Source organism: Aulonocara stuartgranti (genome assembly GCF_965226115.1).
Source record: "Aulonocara stuartgranti genome assembly, chromosome: 13".
Classification (NCBI taxonomy): domain Eukaryota; kingdom Metazoa; phylum Chordata; class Actinopteri; order Cichliformes; family Cichlidae; genus Aulonocara; species Aulonocara stuartgranti.
Window position 1 is genome coordinate 24,837,951 of NC_138949.1, and position 22,991 is coordinate 24,860,941.

At 39.9% G+C, this 22,991-nt stretch overlaps 2 protein-coding genes across 4 annotated transcripts; one reads left to right on the forward strand and one right to left on the reverse strand.

Moving 5' to 3' along the window:
* Positions 1-8: 8 nt before the first annotated feature.
* dync2li1 (dynein, cytoplasmic 2, light intermediate chain 1) lies at positions 9-6,994 on the forward strand. 3 transcript variants are annotated; one of them, XM_082557049.1, is made up of 13 exons: positions 9-116; positions 217-343; positions 425-459; positions 1,367-1,436; positions 1,753-1,841; positions 2,057-2,246; positions 2,864-2,932; positions 3,063-3,140; positions 3,278-3,357; positions 3,851-3,921; positions 4,076-4,173; positions 4,293-4,385; positions 6,549-6,993. In XM_082557049.1, exons 1-13 carry the CDS (start codon positions 103-105, stop codon positions 6,609-6,611), a joined length of 1,077 nt encoding a protein of 358 aa, XP_082413175.1. In that variant the 5' UTR covers positions 9-102; the 3' UTR covers positions 6,612-6,993. The 3 variants fall into 3 exon arrangements, with proteins under 3 accessions (XP_082413175.1, XP_082413176.1, XP_082413177.1); XM_082557051.1 differs by lacking the exon at positions 9-116 and having other exon boundaries at positions 267-343; positions 425-1,282; positions 6,549-6,994; XM_082557050.1 differs by lacking the exon at positions 9-116 and having other exon boundaries at positions 237-1,282; positions 6,549-6,994.
* Positions 6,995-7,210: 216 nt separating this feature from the next.
* On the reverse strand, positions 7,211-22,624 carry abcg5 (ATP-binding cassette, sub-family G (WHITE), member 5). Its single transcript, XM_082556217.1, has 14 exons — positions 22,359-22,624; positions 22,009-22,130; positions 21,730-21,866; positions 19,396-19,494; positions 18,372-18,504; positions 17,018-17,157; positions 14,558-14,687; positions 14,218-14,431; positions 13,795-14,000; positions 10,137-10,275; positions 9,935-10,008; positions 9,683-9,794; positions 9,442-9,554; positions 7,211-8,042 (listed from the first exon to the last, which is right to left on the reverse strand). Exons 1-14 carry the CDS (start codon positions 22,523-22,525, stop codon positions 7,858-7,860), a joined length of 1,971 nt encoding a protein of 656 aa, XP_082412343.1. The 5' UTR covers positions 22,526-22,624; the 3' UTR covers positions 7,211-7,857.
* Positions 22,625-22,991: the final 367 nt, after the last annotated feature.

Here is a 22,991-nt window from a genome sequence, read left to right on the forward strand (position 1 = left end):
ACATAAGATGGTTACGTCATCAAAACGCGCTGTTGCTTTGGTTACGTTTATAACGGTTAGCCTTCCTATTAGCTGTGTAGCCTTCGCTAACCATCGAGCTCGATGCCAAAAATAAGGTGAGAATTACTTTATTTTATCATTATAACTGTTTACTGTGATAACAGTAATAGTAATATCTGTCGACCGACTCGTCCCGTCTCGTCTCGTATGGGTCAGCTCGGACACATTATGGGAGCTGGCTGCGGCGGAGGTCCACAGCCGGGAGAGCGGAGGTGCAGAGGAGAGGGACGGTGGAGAGGCTGTGAACGAGCGGACGGTGCTTCTGATGGGGAGCAAAGCTGGGGTGTGTGTGTCACTGATTTCACACGGAAGCGCTTGTATCTTGTTACTGTACTGCGTAAACTCACATCCGTTTATTTTTTAGGGCAAAACGTCCATTCTCCTCAGGTGCTTGGACAGGTTGGTATGATGATGCCCGGGCAGACTAGAGTGCTCTAAACCCCTCTTCATATTCACTATTCAGACCCATTGCAGGGGCAGTTTACACCATGCAAAGTGAAACACGAAAGCTAAAGCTGATCCTTTCACAGTCAATATTTGGCAAAGCTTTTATATGGCTGAAGTGTTTAGGGAGATTGCCAAGAAAGTATTTGGTGTATCCTATTGACATAAGGAGTACCTGGTGGTGGGATGAGGGAGTGCTGGCAATTATTCAAAGGGAGGGGTTAACAAATAAAAATTTGGGAAAGCATGTAGATCTGCCTCACATAAGGAAAGGCTTATGTGAGGCTCGGCACTAAGGAAAGAAAATTAGCTTGGCGGCAAGATTGAGCTGGAAGGAAGTGTACTAATGAATGATGAGAGGCTGTTGAGAAGATGAAGTAGTTTGAAGAGCTAATGAATGAAGAAAATGAGAGAGAGGAGGACAGTTCAGTAAGGAGGAAGTGATGGCAGCTGTGAGCTAAGAGTGGACTCTTGAAGAGTGAGAGGATGCCTGAGAAATGGAAAAGAAGTGTAGTGATTTTCAAGAACAAGCGTGATGTGCAGAGCTGTAGTGACAACAGAGGGATAGAGTTGTTAAGACATACCATGAAGATATGGGAAAGAGTTTAAGCTTTGTTTGGGAAACGGGGTGATGATTGGTGAGCAGCAGTGTGGCTCATGTCTAGAACGACCTCTACAGATGTACCGTTTGCTTTGAGAGTGTTAATGGAGAAATACAGAGAAGGCCAGAAGGAAGTGTAGTGTGTCTCTGCTGATCTAGAGAAAACACACGAATGAGGTACTGTAAAATATTTAACCAAAAGCACAAGTTAGTTTCATGACATCATACTTTGTATAAACACACTTTTTTTTTGTCTACTAGAGATGAACTATCCAAACCAACTCTGGCCTTGGAGTACACTTTTGGCAGACGAGCACGAGGACACAACACGGTAAGTAAATCCTTTTAGTCTTGGACACTTTGCTTTAGTCTCTTAAAAATGAGAAGACAAATGTGGTTATACACCTTATGCTGTATATGTTTTATTTGCGTTAGTAGGAAGGAACTTCCTTCCAGTATTTCAGCACAGTGACCACATTAGAGAGTACGTTTAGTGTACTTATGTGGCAGGATGTGCTCATTATGCAAGTAAATATTTTAGTTCTTGGTATTAAATGCAGCTGAAATGTGGAACAAGCCATAGAGGGTTAGGGTTGCACTGGATGTTTATGTAACTTCAAGATAAAACTGTTATATACTTATTTCAGCCTAAAGACATAGCCCACCTATGGGAGCTGGGAGGAGGGACCTCTTTGTCAGACCTCGTCCAGATCCCCATCACTCCTGTCACCATCAGGTAGGTCTCTTACAAATATCCTGCTTTTGAATAGGGGTCAGTATTTGACACATTCACAGTGTGAATTATGTTATTTATCTTTTCTGTTCAGATTATTATTTGTATCTTTAAAATCTGAATCTCTTGAACAGCAATGTCATGTTAGTAGAGAAGAAGAATGTTTTCTTGGTCTGAACCTCAGAGGAAAACCATCTTTCCTTTCCTGTCTTGTTCAGCTGTCTCTCAGTCATCCTCGTCCTGGACCTGTCTAAACCCAACGCTCTGTGGGGAACAATGGAGAAGCTACTGCAGGCTGCACAGGCTCACCTAGAGAGAACCTCCTCCCAAGTACAGAAATCCAAATCCGGAGTCAAACACCAGACTCCCAGCCACTCAGCAGCACGTGTCTTACCTAAAGACTATCCTGTAAGACCTTGTCTCATTACACATACAATTTGTATTACAGCAATTTTATAGCTGTGTTACAATTTCTAAATCCACGACTCAAAGGAACTCAACATGTGAGATGAAGCAAATTTCTTTAACCATGTATTATCTAATAATATCAATATCGTTAGACTAAATTAATGTAACCAAGAACAGGATCACAAGTAACTTCCATCTCAGCTAATACATAATAGACTGTAAAAAGCACTGAGGGAAAAGGCAGCTCTGCCTCCTCAGGGTTTATGGTGATACAGGTGAGCCTCTACAGTCGATCAGCACAAGGGATGCAGCACAAAGAGACTGCAGATTAATAAGGATGATAAAAAAAACAGTCATCAATGGGTAAATGTGCTGGTGCACTGAGGCATCCGTAACAAGTTGCATATTTAAAGTGTTTACATGAACTACTCATGCCTCTGGCTTTTTAAACACTCAAATGTCACAAAGTAAAATTTGCATTGACCTGACAAATGCAACCAAGATGGTGAAAATAGATATTTTATTGTCAGAGGGAACAAAAAGCAAATCTCAACTAAAAGTGTAAAAGTGTGTAAGGCCGGTGCTGTCTCCAGAGTTAACTGTGATTCTGTCAGCAGGACAGAGAGTTGATCAGTCCCTTTCCTGTTCCTCTGCTCATCATCGGCAGCAAGTACGACATCTTCCAGGTAAAACACACTATTTGTACTCTTTTTAAATGATTTATTAAAAAAAGACACGTACACAGAATTATTATTAGATCATAAATTTCAGTAATATTTGTATATAAGATTTCCAATTTTCCCATCTGCTTTTCAGGAATTTGACTCTGACAAGAAGAAAGTTGTCAGTAAAACACTGCGTTTTATTGCTCATTACTACGTGGCCTCTCTCGTTGTAAGAACGTTTTTAATGCTCCTGCAGCACATTTGTATTTAACAAATAATTTTGCACTTTTTCATATATTTCTTATAGTTTGCTGTCTCTAACCACCGCTTTGTATTTGTGTTTGTGTCTCCTAATGCTTTGATTAGTTCACTAGCATCAAATCAGAGAGCCTTATATCAAAAACCAAGAGCTTCTTCTTGCACCTGGCTTTCGGTTTGGAGAGAGGGTGAGGAGGATAAAGCAACATTGAACACAAAGCAGTAATGGGCATGGGCTTTCATTTTAGATTATAGTGTCAATAGAGTTACTTTAATGTTACCACTAATGCTTGATAATACTAGATTTCACAGTCTCATTGCAGATTTATTTACATTTTTGTACTGTATAAAAATTGTATGATATAGAACAGGTTTTCATAAACAGTGTGAGCTTAGGATATTCACTTTAGTTATATAATCATGTGATGGGACAGCTCCAGATAGATATACACACTCAGAAGTCTATAATCTTTACCTTTGTTTATGATGGAGGTATTAGATATTGCATTTAAAGGAGCATGGCTGCTACTTACAACAACTGTCATTGTTTCTTGAAGGGAAAATGTGTGTTGCTCTCATTGAGAATTTCAAAAAAAATGTAAAATGCTGTCTATGTTAGGGTCTGTTGGTTAATGTTTTAGCTGTAATACTGTTTTTCTTGTTCTTTTTTTCTGTAATCAGGAAAACTGTTTCCTCTGACCCCCTCAAGCCGCTCATCATTCCAGCAGGCTCTGATTCCTTCGGTCAAATAGGTGAGCACAGCGCCCCCCAGTAGCCAAAAGTAGAAATGTCTTCAAGTTTTGAATAAACTACAAAACTCTGTGATGAAACAAAACATCTCCTTTAAATCCACCCTCCTTTATTTAACATTTGGTGTGATATTTTATTTAAAATCTGTTAATATAGGTTCCCCACCTACTGTCGATGTGGATATAACGTCTCTCCATGCTAAAAATCCAAAAGACCTCTGGAAGAAAGTGTATGAGCGTGTCTTCCCCCCAGAGGTAGTTAAGCTTCTGGCAACATGTTTGTCTTCTGCAAAATCCAACTTATGTAGACAAACTACTTTTTCTTTTGCATGATTTAAAAGCATCTGTTCGTCTAACCAACTTTGTCATTGCAGAGTACAAATGAGCAGAGAGAGCTAAAGGATCCAGCCAAAGATCCCCAGTACAGTGAGCCTCAGATTGATGCCATGAGAGCCCAGAAAGACCAGGTAATACTTTATATACGTGTTTGCATTGCATTTATTTTGACAGACCTACTGCAGTCAAGTCTCTTGACTCATGAGTTGGCAGTACGGTGGTTAATCAGTGGTAATCAGAATTCCCATTCACTTATCTCAGATTCGTGACCCTGACTTTTGTCCTCCTTCTGAGGGGTAGCAAGTATTTAGGAAGATAATAAATCACTAAAGCATTTAACGCAAAATGAAGAAGATAAGTTTCTGTGACATAGCACAGTTTCATTTGATAAAGGGATTAGACATAATGGCAGCCCAGATAAAAGAGGCTGTTAAGATATGTGTGTTTATAAAATAATAACCCTGCTTAAAATGACAAGCTCGTGGGATACAAAGTTACAAAAGCTAATGAATATATAATATATTAATAGTCAGAATAAAAATATATTGTATATTTCTTTTTTTAAACACTATTATGGGCAGTCTGAAATTGCAAGGTCGAAATGACAGAAGGACTTCAGTCTCTGGATCCAGAAGGATATCTGACTTCAGTTCAGTTTGACATTATCCGATTTTCCTTATTTCAATTTTATATGAATTTGCAAAGATATCATGTGATGTCTAATTTTTCCATCTCCCAATAGTAAAATATCCCCCAAAAATTCCTGCATCCAAATCCAGATTTGTATTGTTGCGTTCGAGGCTGTGGTAAAAATTCAATGCAAATCTGTTCATATAACATTCTGAGTAATCCTGCATAGCTAAACAAACAAACATAGCTAAACAAACAGACAAATCAATCGAATGACATGGCCTGTTTGGCGTGGGTAACAGAGTTAAAAACTGTGTACGCTGTACAAAATATACAAATGGAGAAACTCATTCGACATCTTAAAGAAGGTTAATGTTCCAAAGTAACACTTTGTCCTTCAGTAGTCTGTTTCTAGTAGTGATTCTGTCTTGAAATGAACAGGCTGTAACTTTATATCCTGTGGTGATAAACTTAGAGATTAGCTGTCTTCATTCCTGCCTGCAATAGTGCCACTCTGGAACTTGAACTGCAGTAACCCGATGGAGTCACCGGCTGTTATCGCTGACTGACTTTCACCTGGCGCTCGTCGTTTCACTCAGCCATTGTGTGGTCTGAGAACTCAATAGAAAAACAGGCTAAAGGTTAATTCCAAATAAGTCTTGAGAAACTCCTTTCTAGACAGCACCCTCTAGTCTGGATTAAAAAGAATCTCAGCAGATCATGGTAGTCAGAAATGACCTCTTTATTTGAGAGACAACACAATGAATTTAGAGATAGGTTTGCAAAGTAAAAATGTATAAATGCATAGTTCAGTACGAATACAAATAAAGACCAATCTTAAGAGTTTTAAGCTAATTAACTATAGTTCTGTTTTCCCCTCGTTAATGTGTATTTGTTGTAGTTTAGGCGCTTCAGTGTCTTGTGGTTATTTACACTGATATAAAAAAAAGAAAGTTTCACAGTACTGCTCTGAGGTGTGAGCGCCTCTGTAGACGTAGACGTTTTGGCATTTTCGAAGTGTGGAGCATTCAGGCGTGTGCCAGTCGTCCCTGGAGTCAAACAAGGTCAGACGTGCAATGTTCAGCTGGAAAAAACCAGAGGGCTGCATCTCAAACTCGATACGCCAAAGTTGGCATGTTATACACTCAACAAAAATATAAGACCCCCAATAGCGCAAAAAACTGCACATTCCAGGGTGGCCTTTTGTTGTGGGCAGTCTGAGGTACACCTGTGCACTACTCATGATGTCAGATCAGCATCCTGATGTGGCACACCTGTGAGGTGGGATGGATTATCTCAATATAGCAGATGTGCCCACTACCACACATTTGGACTGATTTGTGACCACTGTTTGGGAGGGATGGTTATATTGTGTATCTGGAATGAATTTTAGGTCTCTACGTCCATCCCATGGGGAATGGGAGCAGTAACAAAGGTGTTGCGTTTATATTTTTGTTGAGTGTATGTTAAAATTTATAACAGTAAAATTAGAACAAGATTGAAAACGTTTGCCTTTGGTGGAACCTTCCTTCATCTGCATCATCAGATTTAGTCTTGAGTATTTCTTCACAGTAGCGTGTGTTTTTGCATTTACCTGCACTGTTTTGATTTTCTTGTATTGCCTCAGTAATATGTGAAAAGTGTTACATCTGTCTGTTTTTCAGGAGTTGGAGCAGTATAAAAGGAATGCAGCGAAATCATGGAAAGGTCTAGAGCTGGAGACATGAGATATCTTCTGCTTTATTACACACATACAACATGTTATAATGTACAGGGTATATATATTCTATTTGTTTACTTTTGTATTATATTTTCTGTTGTACTTTTCTATAATTACATAAATAAATGCTGACATTTTAATTAATCAAGAAAAATATAGTTTTAGCTTACCAATAATAATGTTTGTTCTTCCAAACAAAACAAACAAATTTATGTTTTTTTTCTTCCCGGCCATCAGTGGTTCTAGGATTAAGGTTACCACAAGAAAACTGTACATGCCATAAACATGCTCGTTTTTCAGGTAACATCTTTCAAGTAGTTTACAGAACATCTGCAGATGTTTAAGTGTTTTAATGTGCATGGCTTCATCCCAGTGAACAGAGATAAACCGTGCTGTACTACATTGTGTGCATCAAGTGTAAACATTTAAACTTATTCTAAGTGCTTATACTACCACTTTATTAGGTATACCTGTTAAAGTGCTTTAACACAAATGTTTAATCTGATAATCACGTGGTAACAATGTAAGACATTGAAATTCAAAGCGTGCATTTGAAAGTAAGAGGATTTAAGCGACTTTGATCATGACATAGTTGTTGGTGCCAGATAGGCAGGTCGAAGCGTTTCTAAAACTGCTGATCTACTAGGATTTTCCAGTGCAACCATCTCTTGGGTTTAAGGAGAATGTTCTGAAAAAGAAAATATGGCTTTTTGATTGTCAGAATGCCTCAAACTGATAGGAAAGCAACAGTAACTCAAAAGCGCTCGTTATGATAAGCAGAAGTGCATCTCTGAATGCGTAACACGTCAAACCTTAAAGCAATTGGGCTTCAGTGGCATCATGTGCCACTCCAGTCAGCTTAGAAAAGAGAAACCGAGGGTACAAATCACACAAACTCACCAAAAGTCTGGATTTCTGCTATGACATTTGCATGGTAGGGTCAACATTTGGCATAATCAGCAACAAAAACTAAACATGAATCCTGTCTTATATCAGTGGTTGAGTTTGTTGCTGGTGGTGTAATTTATTTTCCTAGCACACTTTGGGCTGCTACCAGGTGGCCATCATTTAAACAGTCTGTTGAGTATTGCTGAAAATGTCCATCCCTTTATTATCAAGAAAGCAAAAAGGGTACGGTGTACCTAATACAGTGGTGGGTGTAGGTCATCTCTGAATAGTGAATTTCATAACATAAATGCTTTATAAGCTTAACTTAAAAAGAAGATTTTACCCACAAAGGTGTGTTTGTGGGCTTAGTGACGCACAACCTTGTCCCTGATCTTAAAGCTAATTATGCCCAGCAGCAGCAGAGCAGGCAGGAAAGCGTAGAGGAGAACAAAGTCTAGTGTGTATCGGGACAATGCGCCAGGATAACCCTCCTCAATGATCTGATTGCCATGGGTGACCACACAAGCTCCCGGCAAAGATGTGGAATTATCTGTAATCACAAAAACACAAAAAAGTGTTAAGAGATTTCATCTTCTGAAAGTGCCTTTTAGTAGGGCTGGGTATCGTCACTGATTTCTAGAATCGATTCAATTCCGATTCACAAGGTCCCGAATCGATTCGATCCACGATTCGATTTAATTCGATTCGATTCGATTTGAATCTGGGAAATTTTGACAGTCAGAAATATTATAATTCAGATCAGTACATTTACATATTTTTGTATCTATTAAAAGGAAGCTGACACACGCAAGACTTTATCAAAGGTGTGAGCATCACAGCAGAGGCCTTTGTGTCAAAGTAGCTGAAGATAAAACACAGAAAAACATGAAGGTGATTTTTCCTGGCCTGGGATTTTATAAAAATAATCTGCAGTACATCAAAAACGAAAGAAAACCATTAATCAACACATGAACATTACCTCTGAAGTTACAGCGGTTTTATTAGAGACACGGCTAAGCGTTTTGCATTTTGCTTAATTTTAAAAAGTTTAAATTTGTTCAATATTGAACGGCAGAAATTAGGTTTACTTTTCGGAAGTAAGTAAAAGGGGAAAAAAAACGTCGGCCGACAGCGCTGTAAACAACGGTAGACTTGTGCGTAACAAGCAAGCGAATAATGCAGAAAAGAGAGAGAGAGAGAGAGAGAGCTGTGCATGAAGTGTGATTTTTATACTGAAAAGTCAGCAAAAGTCAGAGGGAATTCATGACGATGTTTATGTGAAGCGTAGTTTGGATCTTCTTTTGCTGCTGGTTCGGTCAATATTGTTTGGAGAGAGATAAAACTAACAGCCATATGATCAGCGCAAAAAGGGCGTAAACACACAGCGCGGATCAGAATCAGCGAGCCGTCGGCTTTCAGCCCCGACCGTCAGCTGAGAAAGGCGACATCTCACTGATTCTGATCCGCGCTGTGTGTTTACGTCTTTGTGCAGAAGCCGTGTACCTGCTCTCATTTACTGTCTTAGCTGTTTGGTGGTTGTTGAAATTTTGTGAGGTTTCACCAGAGATTCTGGCATTTCGGGCAAAATAAATTAATATTAAAAAATCGATTCAGGATTTTAATGAATCGATTTTACGTTACCCAAGCCAGAATCGATTTTAATCGATAAATCGATTATAAAAACCCACCCCTACCTTTTAGTCTAAATGATTGTAAGTGCTGCTGAGTGACTTTGACCACTGATCCTGAACCCATCCTTTATAAATCAGTCTTAAAAGGACCAATAGCAGAAAGATCAAATGTAAGACAGATAATTGAAATCAGTTATTTCTAATGATCTTTCCTGCTTTATCCTCTACACTACTCGCAGAATAGTGTAGATATTGGCCAAATTAACAAAATAGCATTCCCTCTAGCATAGGATGATCCCATGTTAAAAATGAACTTACTGCATGTGAACTGGAGACCATGAAACTCCGTGACTATGAGCAGCTCACAGCTGTACTTCTGGAAAGTCAGGTAACTGAGCCACTGAAAGACCTGTGGCATCTGCTGGGTGCTCCTGTTGCAAAGAAGAGGAGAGGAAAGTGAGCATATGTCCTGAGAGTTAGCATTATTATACCTTCATTTTCAATAAATTCTAAATCACAAGTTTTCTCATCATAAAGTTAAGCATATTTGGGATTTTACCTTAGAAAGCCAGATCCCACCACTATCCCTGCAATATTGAGTAGAGCCACTCCAGTGTTGACCATGTTAGGGTCTTGGACCACACCTAGTAGCACCACAGTCAGCAACTCACCTGATGAGAGTGGAAAAAAACAAACAAACATGAATATGTGCAGCTAAAAGATAAAGAAAGTGGAAACGTGGCTATTAAATGCATTCAACCAATTTGTGCCCCCCAAAATAGCACTTTACCCTTTTATTTAATTGGCTCACCTATAACATGCGGCACCAGAACTACAGCAGTGAAACACAGGAAGCGCAAACCTTCCGGATGCATCCCCACTGTCCTGAGAGCAAAGCAAGGCAGAGACAATCACACAGGAGAGACATTGATGACTATGAAACCAAAATCCTTGAGTGGATAAATGTGCTTCTTCCACCGCCAACACAAAAACACATCAAGTTTATGACCAACCAGTAAAGGAAGGAGGTGAAGATGAAGACACTCAGGATGCTGAGGGGCAGGATGTGGAAGATGTAGGCCAAGAACATTTGCCATTTAGTGTAGAGTCCATCCTGACTCTCCTGATCACCGATGGCTCGCAATGCTGGGACTGTGAGTATAAAAACAGAAAGGGTGCAAAAAAGATAAAAGTGACTTCTGGTCCATTCGATATAAAATCAACCAAATCTGAAAAAAAAAAACAACAAAAAACAAACCCTGACCCTATTCCTTTATTTTTTAAAGAGTAACTTTATTATATTTAATAGATATAAATTAGATAAATGAATACTGTCAAATATTGATGCCTGCCAAATCTGAGACTGATTATTCAAGGGATATAATAATGCTGAGTGATTGTGCACATGCACATGTATGTATAAAAGGCTTAATGTTGTTTTGCTTGCAGTTTTTAAATTTACATTAAACTGGGAAAAATATGATGATTTCAAGAGTACAAAACCCAGAAAAATTTCTTAAGTGGAGTTTTACCTTTTCCATATTTCATTCAGTTCCAGTACTTTAAAATCTGCATATTATAATGAACAGTTCATTCTGTTCTATTGTCTCATAACTGAAAGCATGCATATGAAAACAAAATATATCAAAAGGGCTTTCCTTTAACAGGATGATGGCGATTATGCATTTTTGCAATCGCTCCATATTTCAGGTGTTCTTGTTTTTATGCCAAGAATTTACCAAGACAACTTGATGGGCCTGTTTCTTTAAAAAAAAAAAAAAAAAAAAGCTTTTCATTGAATCCTATCAGTTGTTATCTCTGAGACTGAAGGTCACAATGATATCCCCAAGCACAACCTCTGATTGTTTGAGTGTTTACAGAGGCTGACTTCAGCTCAGCCCAATCGTTTATCACATCTATTCTCCTCAGTGTCTGTGAGGGCTGGAGACCTGAAGCCAAGATTTTAGACTATGTTGATACAGTCATAGGAAAGAGAAAGTATACTCTCTTAGGTTTTATATATCAAGACATAATAAAAATCATCTGGTCCTCCAAATTAGGTAAATACAAGCGCAGATTAAAAACAACAGATGACATATTGCACCATGTTATTATTAACTAAACCAAAATGCAGAAGCAGTACATGAAAAACTAAGTACATCTTTACTACTGCCAAAGGAATTAAGGAGGTAAGTAGCAGGTAGGTGCTGATGATCAAATGCACACAGTTAATTAAACATCAGCATGTCCAATCATCCCTATCTATGCCAAACAATAAAGATGTTAGATATAATCTTTAAGAAGTAATTATTATAGGCTTATAAAGACATCATTCTACAGTGAGAAAGAGTTCAAAACAGTTGGCAGCCTTCCCAGGAGTGGACGTCGGAGCAAATTTATTTTCTATGCTCATGGAAACTGCAAAAAACCCCACAGCTGCAATTCAGACTCTACTGAGCCTGGTTAGCATAAAATAGTTAAAAGTTTACGTTCAAGACAGCACACACACACACACACGCACACGCACACAAAGAAAAGTAGACTGATCAAGTATGGCTTGTTTAAAAAGGGTTTCCAGGGGAAAATCTCTTCTCTCTACATGGCAGCACAGTGTACTGTAGGTTTAAAGTTGCAGCTGAAGACACCACAAGACATCTGGAACAATGTCCTTGGTGGAGATGTTTGGCTGTAAGGCACAGTGTCACATTCTGAGAAATCCAAACACAACATATCCACACAAACACCTATTAACTGTCAGCTGTGGGAGTGGAGGGCATTTGATTTGGTTTGAGTCAGACTGACAGTCTTACAGCTACAGCTTGGCTAACAGAATAATAGGACAATGATCCCAAGCTCAGCAGCAAATCTCTAACAGAATGGCTCTCTAGAGACAAATGCCTGCAAACCTCAATGAACTGAAGCAATGCTGTAAAGAATAGTGTTCAAAAAATCCCTCCGTGTGAGAGACTGATGTAGTAAGACTGCTAAAGGTGGTTTTACAAGCTACTGAATCATGGTGTACTCAATTTTTTACAAAGTGCTTCTGCTTTCTGGCCTATATGATGACACTGTGTGATATGTCAAGTGTTGTTTTTCATCTGAGGTTTATCTCTACCTGTCAGATCTGGCAAGAACTGGAACATTTTTATTATGTTTTGATAAAACCTTGTAAATGACGAAGGGTGTCACCGACAGTAAGGAAATACAGCCAAGATGATTCATTCATCCATTCCTATCACTGAAACCCACATTCCAATAGAGCCTTTTTGTCTATTGATTGTTGTCCTTTTCTTAACCTTACTTTTTCACTCATTAAATAAGTCTCCCAGATATTGAACAAAGCCACTAACGACCAAATTATTTGTTAAACCACAAATAAAAATCATAAATCTCTCTGACATTAAAAATAAAGTGGGTTAAAAGGCGGTCACAAGTCCTCTATAAAAGATCAAGACACTGCTGTGGTTGTAGTTTATAAAATGCTGACAGGAGACTTAGTGCAAATTTTTCTCTCCCTGTATTTGATGTTATCTTAAGTCAAAGCATGCATTATTAAAAAACCCATAAAACTGTTAATCATGGAAATCTATGTGCACACAATATTGTACTGTATTGTAGGTTCTCTAGGTTTGTAGGTAAAATGGCACTCGGGTTCATTGAGCTCTGAACAGATTAAAGGTCATGAACACCCAATGATCATTTCAAATATGTAAACTGAAGGATCTCCTCAGCAACTAAAGTATGACTTCATGCACGGTCTTCTAATAGACATTTTTTCTTTCATGTATTCTTATCTCCAATAGTCTACATACCTTTAACATCCAAGATTAAGCTAGACTTTACACAGTTTTGCCAAAGGTGACAAAAGTAAGTAAGAAATTAAAGTGATTTTACAACTGAATCAGGGGGAAGTGGCCTCACACACAGCTGCGATAAACATGCCTCATATCCATTTCACAGAACTAACAAGTACCCACCTCGTGGATTAAATGTTGTTAGAAACATGCACAGAGATGTGCTGTAACGTCACATAGATTAAGTGAATGTATGGACAACAAAGTCGACATTCACATTTTGTCTTTTGTCTTGTCTAATTGTTATTTTCAGCATTTTATACAGTTAAGTCCATACATTTTCAAACAGTGATACATTTTTTGTGATTTTGTTTCGGTACACCACCACAGTGGTCAAACAGTGCAATTTAGTCACGATGTCATTGAAGTGCAGATATTCAGCTTTAATTCAAGGGTTTGAACAAGAGTATTGCATTTAGCTGATTAGGAATTAAAGTCAATTTGAGATATTTTCAAAAGTTCAAAATTAATTGATACCTATAAGCGGATAAAGGAATCTGGAGTTGATTCCAAGTGTTGAAACTGCTTTTATTAGCTCTTCATTGGATCTGTCTGTCCAAGAGAAGGAAGCCAACATTATCCTGAATCAAGAGTCAGTACTAGCACTGAGCAAAGCTGCTTCTGAGTTATGTTTTAATTTAGTCTTTGAATAAGAAAAAAATCATGTTTTCAAGTTACTGACTCAAAGTTTTTATCCAGCTTCCTCTTTTTTTTTTATATATAAAACTGTCAGGCAACATCCTGGTGTTTGGGACGTGCAAATGTAAATGTACTAATTCATCCTGGTGAGCAGATGTTTGGTGTTGGCGGAACTCACAGAGAGCGACGGCGTTCAGCATGCCCGTGTATGGTGAAGCACCGATGCTCTGATAGATTATGCCGATGCGGTCCTGCACAGCACCCTTAGTGACGTCGATGTCTAAATGTATGACGAAGAAGGCCACAAACAGACCATAAATCAGGTTCTGGGATAGACGCATCAGAACACCCATCCTGTCTCTGGACAGGTTTCTTACTGTGCGCCTGCACACAGAACAGAAAGGCAAAATTAATGAGCAAATGTTTTACCTACTGATACCCTACAAAAAAATCATCATGATGCATGGAAGTAATCTGTATATGTTACATGTCTTTTATAAAGCAGCACACTAAGTGACATTTGTAATTTGTACCTGGAATATTGTGATCATATTTCAGTTTTAAATAGTGATTTATGGGTGGTGTGTACAAGCACACTGACCTGAGGAGAACTCCAAGTTTGGCAGCACCGCTGGGTGACTCTTTGCTCTTAAAGGGTATGGCGGGCTTGTCTGATCTCTGCAAGCTCTGCTCCATTTTTTCCAGCATGCTCTGGTAGATGGTAGACCTCTGATAGGCTGAAGTGATTTCATGCATGCGAGTGAATGTGGCTGCCTCCCTCTCGCTGCTGCGTGTGTCCACTGAGGTGAAGTCAACTGTTTGACATCAAATTGAATTTTTAATGTTCAAGCTATGGAAAAATCATCTTTTTTTAAAAAAAAAAGAAGACTTATAATAAAAACACAACACCGTGCAGTGTGCTGGGTCCTGTCATACTGTACCATAGATGTCAAAGGGGTTGCAGTACTCTGGACACTCATATCCACATTGGCTGAAGAAATCCACCATCTCTTCTGTTTGTCCACAAAATACTAGCTCCCCACGACTCATTATAGCTATCCTGTTGAACACCTTGGAGGTAGACACACACAAAGAAACAATATTATTCCATCAGCATGTCTGTGAAGGTTCTCAGTCATCGTTGTCACAGGAGCTCGCAAAGAAAAGCGTCTGGACTTCTTTAAGTTGCTTGAAGATGTTTCACCTCTCATCCGAGAAGCTTCTTCAGTTCTAAGGTCAAATGGTGGAGAGTCCCAGACTTAAACCCAGTGGAAGTATCCCCCCCCCCCCCCCCCCCCCCCAACCAAAGAGGGACAGAAGGATCCCCTGATGATCCTCTAATCATCTGAGCCAAGGTGTGAAAATGGGTGTGGGTCCCAATCAGCCAGGGTTTCGGGTGAGCTCATTGTGAAACCTGGCCCCTGACCTCCACAAGGAAGGTGTCCCACTCAGACCCATAGTCAGTAGCATAAACTCAGCCACTTATAACATTGCAAAACACCTTGCTACCATCCTTGCTCCTCTCGTGGGGAACACCCCACACCACATCAAGAACTCCACCGACTTCACCGACAAGGTTCAGAAACTTACCCTGGACCCAGATGAAACCATGGGGTCCTTTGATGTAGTCTCTCTCTTCACTTGCATACCCACCACAGCGGCCATGGAGACTGTCAGAAAATGACTACAAGAAGACAGCTCTTTAGAAGACAGGACCAACTTCACACCCGATCAGATCTGCACACTGTTAGACCTCTGACTTACCACAACATACTTCAAATACAACGAAGGCTTCTACAGACAAAAACATGGCTGTGCCATGGGCTCCCCCGTGTCACCTATTGTAGCCAACCTTTACATGGAGGAAGTGGAAAGGAAGGCTCTTGGCTCTTTCAAAGGAAGAGTACCCAGCCACTGGTACAGATATGTAGACGACACCTGGGTCAAAATCAAGACACAAGAAGTGGAATCCTTCACTGCGCACATTAACGCCGTGGATGAAAACATCAAGTTCACCAGGGAAGACACAAAGGACGACTGTTTGCCTTTCCTGGACTGCGCTGTGCACATTGAAGAGAACGGCAACCTCAACATCGAAGTTTACCGGAAGCCCACACACACGGACCAGTACCTCCCCTTTGACTCCCATCACCCTCTGGAACACAAGCTTGGAGTGATTAGGACCCTACACCACCGGGCAGAACATGTTCCCTCTAAGCCTGAAGGGAAAAAAGAAGGAACACATGTAAAGGAAGCACTCAAAACATGCAGTTATCCTAAATGGGCGTTCATAAAGTCAGCAAAGAGGCACAGAAAAGAAGATCAGACACCAGCGAGGGAGGATAAGAAAGACAGACGCAACAACATTGTCATCCCCTATGTAGCCGGTGTATCAGAAAAACTCAGGAGAGTTTTCTCCAAGCATGACATCCCGGTGCATTTCAGACCCAGCAACACACTCAGACAAAAACTGGTTCACCTGAAAGACAAAACTCCAAAACACAGACTTAACAATGTGGTGTATGCTGTACAGTGCAGCGAGGAATGCTCAGACCTCTACATTGGAGAGACCAAACAGCCACTTCACAAGCGCATGGCACAACACAGAAGAGCCACCTCCACAGGACAAGACTCAGCTGTCCATCTGCATCTTAAGGTCAAAGGACACTCTTTCGAGGATGCCAATGTTCACATTTTGGACAGAGAGGACAGATGGTTTGAAAGAGGAGTGAAAGAAGCCATCTATGTCCACTGTGAGCGACCATCTTTGAACACAGGCGGTGGTTTACGACACCAACTCTCTGCCATCTATAATCCAGTTTTGAGTTCCCTCCCCAGACGCCTTAACGCCCACTCACATCCTGGGCCATCTGACCTCAGGAATTCGCATGATAAGGTGGGGCCAGGTTTCACAATGAGCTCACCCGAAACTCTGGCTGATTGGGACCCACACCCATTTTCACACCTTGGCTCAGATGATTAGAGGATCATCAGGGGGTCCTTTTGTCCCTCTTTGGCGGGATACTCCCACTGGGTTTATATCTGGGACTCTCCGCCATTTGACCTTAGAACTGAAGAAGCTTCTCGGATGAGAGGTGAAACGTCTTCAAGCAACTTAAAGAAGTCCAGACGCTTTTCTTTTCAAGCTCCTTTGATTCCATCAGCATGCAACTTTTCACAAAACATTCACTATCAAAGGATCAAAGACTCATGTGTACAGTGTAACCAAAATGTTTTCTTAATATGTGTCTAATATATGAAGTGGTGTAATTCTGATAAAAAAACAAAACAAGTTCTTTAGCTGTGAGTTAGATAAATGTAGCTGATGTTGGCACATAGGTGTGAGTTTGACTCTACAAGCCATTCATTCTCTTTTTCACCAGTTCTTCTCAAAAACCCACCCTGAAGAGCTCAGAGCGTGGTTGGTGGATAGTTACTATGACGATACGGTCTCTCCTGGCCAGCTCTGCCAACAGCACTACAATCTGATTGGCGGTCATGCTGTCCAGACCAGTGGTCGGCTCATCCAATAGGATCACCCCTGCAACGACAGCATCCCAATGACATCACTGCTGTCACTGCAGGTTTGTCACGCAGTGAAACACTGAGAATAAGTGAAAGGCAGGACAATAACTTTTTCCTTCTAAGTAAAAACTCTCAGATGTACTTTTTATTAAGTGGCACATTGCAGGACTCTCTGTGGAGCCGACTTAACTTGCGGAGATAAGTGAGTTCTCTTTTTTTTAGTTAATTACTCTAATTAGGACAATTAAAAGATTGGCTCTTCGCATTATGAAAGCAGAGTGGAATTAGCAGATACTTTAATTGTGAGATTAATTCATTTCCTGGTTGATTGGAGAGTCACCGAATGGGAACTCCTCATTACTCTGTGTGTGTGAGTGTGTTCATGGGCATTTTAATCCTGAATGAGGACTGAGACCCTCCATCCTCCCCAGAGGACTGAAGTCCTGATAAACTACACCTGGGATACACACACACACACACACACACACACACACACACACACACACACACCACACACACACACACACACACACACACACTGAGGTGGGCTTCTGCTCATTCCCCTTACGGTGTGATAACCCAGTCCTTTATTACTCTTCTCCATCTCTCCCTTTTCTCTGTCTCTTCTTACTCCTGTCTCACTTAGATCCTTTTGTTTTTCTCCAGTGTGGACTTCATAACTCTTCTGGGGAGAGACAGGTTATGTGGTGAACTTTCCACTGTTCTCATGCGTCTGATCCTTCTGCCTCCCTCTGCTGCATTCTCCCACAGTCGTGGGAAAAAAGAAAGTTTTCACGGGACTATATGCAGTCCTGTTTTGGCAGTTTGCTAGTCTGACAAACAAGCAGCAGCAAATCTACAACAGAATGACTGAAAAAGAAAATAATCAAGGTGGTGCAATAGCCCAGTCAAAGTTCAGACACAACCTCATTGAAACTTTCCTTTTCACGACTCCACCAAAGACATATTTTGAAACATTTTATGAAAGCATGTTATATATAATTATTTTCTTTTATCTGCCAAAGTCTTTGAAAATCACTTCTAATCCCTCTTATTATCTATTTTACATCTATTAAAAGTGAAGATTTGAGTGATTAATGACTTTTACTCTGCGTCACCTCATTATTTTGATATAAACCGACAGCAAATGTTTGCTTTGGAGGAAACAGGTTGGTCAGAGATGAACTTGTGTAAATCTCCTCAGGTGATCTCCTGAGGTGCACTACTCACTTGGGTCCTGAAGTAACTGACTGGCAATGGAGACCCTTCGGCGCTCACCCCCGGAGATCCCAGGGAAAACCTGACCTCCAATAACACTGTGGGCCACGTGACTAAGGCTCAGCTCAGCCATCACTGCTGACACCTACATGGGAGCCAGAGGTCAAGGTTCAGGTGAGACAAGAGTTACAACTATTAGCAAATCTACTAAAAAAGGGCCTGCAGGAGATATTATACATTGATCAGCTAAAACTTTGGAATAAAATCCCCTCATTATTATGAAAAGATTTGCTGTGAACTCTTCAGATAATCACCCTGCTCATGGGAACAATACTCAGAAATTTGCTCAGGGGTTTGAGTCTGACCTCAGCAACAATCTACACAGTCTAAAAAAATAATGTTCAAAAGAACAAGAAAGAAAAAACTAGAAGCAACCAGCACCAGAAAAAAACTCATCTTGTTTCCACTTTAAACTTACAAGATCCAAAGGACCCACTGCTGGTGCCAAGCACCACATGAGCTTCATTAGACCTTGATGAGTGTATTTGCTCCACAAGATTAGGAGAAGCAATATTTTCCTGTTTTTACAGTTTGGAAATATTTCAGAGCGAGGGACTCAAACAAAATATTAGGCTGAGAACAACTGACCTGCCGTTCTTAAATGTCAGGTCAGGTACTCTTTTTTTAAAAATGGGCATTTGCAGCATTTATGTGCTGTAAGCAAAGAGATCTGTAACAAATTGTAACACATTCTCAGTCATCTTGATGCTGCACACGACTCTCTGTGAAGCAATAACTCAGCCATACTTAACTAACCTAAAATATAAAACAACACAGCAATGCACCTTCTAAGATTAAGCTGATCATCCAAATAAGCACTGAAACTGTTTGTGTGCTGACATCTTAGTGGATACTGATATCCATCAGCCTGTAATTTATTTATTTATTTATTTTTTGGGATATGTTCTGTAGCAGGCAGAGATGCCAGGTTTAAGAAAATAATGAAAGAAATACCCAGACGCAGCTCTAAAGTCACCTTTTTCTTGATAGCTTCAGCCGAGCGTTTCCGCAGGGCCAGCTGAGCTGTGTAGGTCAGAGTCTCCTCCACTGTCAGATAACTCAGCAAGTTATCGCTCTGGAAAAGAATGGTAGAAAGAGAAAACAGGGCATTAACAGAAAAGAAACTAGACACAAAAAAACACTGTAAATTGTGATTTGGTCACCTTAAAACTAGAAACTACCACCTCTATTCCTCAAGGAGATGGATTAAGAAAACATCTCAGTATTTCTCTTGAGTGGTCATCAGTAAACAAATGGAAGTATATGTTTGGACTGGATACTTTTATGTCACACTCTCTCCATCTATAGCATCTTTGTAGCACATCCCCGTACAGTGAGCATACCGGTATATCCTCACAAACGTCTATGTTCATATATGCCAGTGCGACCCATCTGTAATATACCTTTGCCTCAGATGTGTGCATACACACAGGCACAGGCGCATGACTTAAACCAGCTGAACCTGCTGCCTGCTTCAATTAACACATGGCGCCTCCCAATCCCACTTCTCCTTATTCTCTCATCTGAATGACTTTAATATGAGGAGCTCATATCACCTCCTCATCTACAGCTTAGCAGCGGAAGTTAATGACGAGGCTTAGAGAGCAGAAGGGGGAGCTATCAGCTAGAGGGGAGAGATGATTTGAAAAGAAGCAAGGCTGGTTTTAAACCAGTGTTTTTAATTCAGGCTTTGGATACACTTGAGCACCTCTCATTGCGAGATTACATATATGAGGAGGCTATCAGGGGTCTTAAGTTAATTTCATACGGAGGCCAGGGCAGCTTTTCAGGAGTTACTGCAGAATGTTCATTGAGTTTGTGGCGGTTTGTACAACCACAGGCAAAACTAAATACATACAGGCTATGTGCATGAGGCCAGCTGCAGTTGAAACTGTAGTGGAAAGTTTAATGAGTGTTTGTGTGAACTACAGGAAAGTGAAATGTGCATGAACTTATTTGCTAATTACTTTAAACTCTGTTCAGTCTCCCATTAATCATTTGTCTAACACGTCCACTGCTGGGTTTCAACTTCTGTTAAGTGACAATTGTGACAATTATGAATTGGGAATAAATTGTCCTTTATTAGAAGTCATGTAATTTCAACTGCTTTGACTTTTTGTTTGTTATCCATCTGATTGTTAGCAGGATTGCTCAAAATTTAAAAGATGGGATTGGGCCCATCTTTTAAATTTCATTTGGGTTTCAATCCATGAATTCTTTACCATTGTGAAGGTATGTCTTACTACTATGCACACACTGACACTCTAATGGATGCACTGGAGTCAGTTTGGGGTTCAGTATCTGTAATGTTTGGTGAATGCCTGTGGACCCTCTTTTGACTTGTGTAGATGTAGCTGGAAATTATTGTATTTATTTTTTTGTGAAAAAAAAATGTTTAGAGGCTTTTTGGACGTTACTAAGGATTCAGTTTGTCAAACTGATATTTTATTTTAGCCTTACCCTTTCCATCCACTCGTGTGAAGCGGTCACTAGCTAGCATGCACATCTGAGTGTGTGCGAGAGTATGCAACTTAATAAATGTAATAATAATTAATAATAAACTTAAACGGTAATAGAGGAAGTTTTTTGTTGAACCGTTGATCATTCAGGTGTGCAGTGATTTTAAACCAGGGTTCAGTATTTACACAATGACACTTTGGCCAAATATTGAACGTGAGGATCCAGTGATCGAACCACTCGAACTCCTGACCCCCAAAAAACTGATGTTGTGAAAGGATTAGAATCCGAAATTTGAACAAAGTATGGAGGTCATGCAGTCTTAGACGGCTTTTCTTTTGTTTCTGTGTATATTATTACCATTTAAATGTGCTTTTTATGCAGCTGTTTAAAATTACACAGTAAATTGTTTATAAATGTACATGTTTTTTGTAATAAAGCAACAGAAAAGCGTATGACGAGTTTAAAAATGTCAAAATTGATATGGTAGTTAAGGATATTAAGCAACCCAAGGCTTTTATTAACTTAAACAGAGAAACAATTTTCTTATAAGTGTAAATAAAAGTCTGTTAATTTAACTTAAACACAATTGTTGTGTTATTTTAACATTTATTGTATGTAATTTATGTAATTTATGTAATACCTATATGTAACCTAATAGTTATTAACACATAATATTTTATATGTTTATAATATTAACACATATAACACTATGTAATATTAACATTAATATTACTTTTAATTATTTATGAATGCTTATTATATCAATATTGTATCAATAGAAATGCAATACTGGGATAATAAGTAAAAGCTATGAGTTAAATCTTGATGCGTGGACGTTTCTTTGTCTTACCTGCAGCACATAGGAGAAGCAGTCCTGATACTGCTCTTGCTTCAGTTTTCTACCATTAACGAAGACTTCTCCCAGCAGCGTGCCCTGGTTCCCAATCCGCCCTGAGATGGCATCCAGCAATGTGGTTTTTCCTGAGCCTTTATAATGAAAAGTGCAGATAAAGACACATATGCATAAAACACTCATGATTTAACTGATTTTTAACGCTTCCTGATAAAAAACGTTGTATTTCTTTTTCACTTTAAACATTTGGCTCTTGGATTGAACTGAACCTCGAACCTGAGTTGCCCAGTATGCCCATGATCTGCCCACTGTCAACATGAAAGGAGACATCATTCAGGATCTGACGAGTCCATCGTTTCCTGTAGGAGGGTAAGTCCCACCACGGACCCACACGTTCACTGTGAAACACATGTATATATGCACACACGCTTAAGGACAAGGACAGTATTTTTGATATTAGCATTTTATTTTTTTCAACACGATGTCTATCTCGGCTGTGGGAAGAATCAGCTCTTTATGAACAATCAGATAATCAGACAATCACAGTCAAGTAATAATGAGTAAATTAAGTTAAATTCTCTGAGTCTGTTTTTGAGTTACTCGTGTTGGTTGTCAGCAGCACTTACCTGACTGTGTAGGAGATCTTTCTGACACTTAGAGAACAGGTGGGCTCTGATTGCTCCTCTCTGCTGTCTCTCCACACATCTTTCTTCACCTCCGCCACAAACCTGAAGGACTCTTTTACTTTCCCGTTCTGCGGCTCCTCCATCTGCATTGAATAAAATCTGTTCATGTCTCCTCCAGGTCTGTGTCAAATCTGTTTCACATCAGATTGTTCATATTGTTTCAGTCCCAGACTTTGTCTTCTGCGCCTGTTGCCTGCACACAGCAGAAATGCGAGATCAGTAGTGACTCTCTGGAAGCGTGAGCGCAGCAAATGTCATGTTATCTCAGAGAACTTTGATCAAAGGTTGTATAATGAAGACAAAAAGCACACATGCTAAGTCAGTTCACAGCCCTTCAGTGTGGACTCAGTCCTCGTATTGTCGGCTGCTTCCCAAAAAAGCTGTGACTGACAGGATAAAGCAGAGGGCGAACTGACATGACATGAACTCGGATGCTTCAAGAAGAAAGAATTGTGAACTAGAAGGGAGAAGATCTTCAGGAGGACGTGAACAACTGGAGACACAAAGCAGCAGACAGAGAGGAAAATAAAGACCCTAACAGAAGAGGAAAAGAGGAGTATTGACCTCTCTAAC

Excerpts from the sequence above, each read along its gene's own strand:
- dync2li1 (XM_082557049.1), top strand. Across the intron at positions 1,437-1,752 it reads GAGCACGAGGACACAACACG|CCTAAAGACATAGCCCACCT; the intron begins GTAAGTAAATCC and ends TACTTATTTCAG. Across the intron at positions 3,922-4,075 it reads TGATTCCTTCGGTCAAATAG|GTTCCCCACCTACTGTCGAT; the intron begins GTGAGCACAGCG and ends CTGTTAATATAG.
- abcg5 (XM_082556217.1), bottom strand. The coding sequence starts at position 22,525 with ATGAACAGATTTTATTCAATGCAGATGGAGGAGCCGCAGAACGGGAAA. Across the intron at positions 18,505-19,395 it reads CTGAAGCTATCAAGAAAAAG|GTGTCAGCAGTGATGGCTGA; the intron begins GTGACTTTAGAG and ends GCTCCCATGTAG. Across the intron at positions 14,688-17,017 it reads CACGCTCTGAGCTCTTCAGG|GTGTTCAACAGGATAGCTAT; the intron begins GTGGGTTTTTGA and ends TCTACCTCCAAG.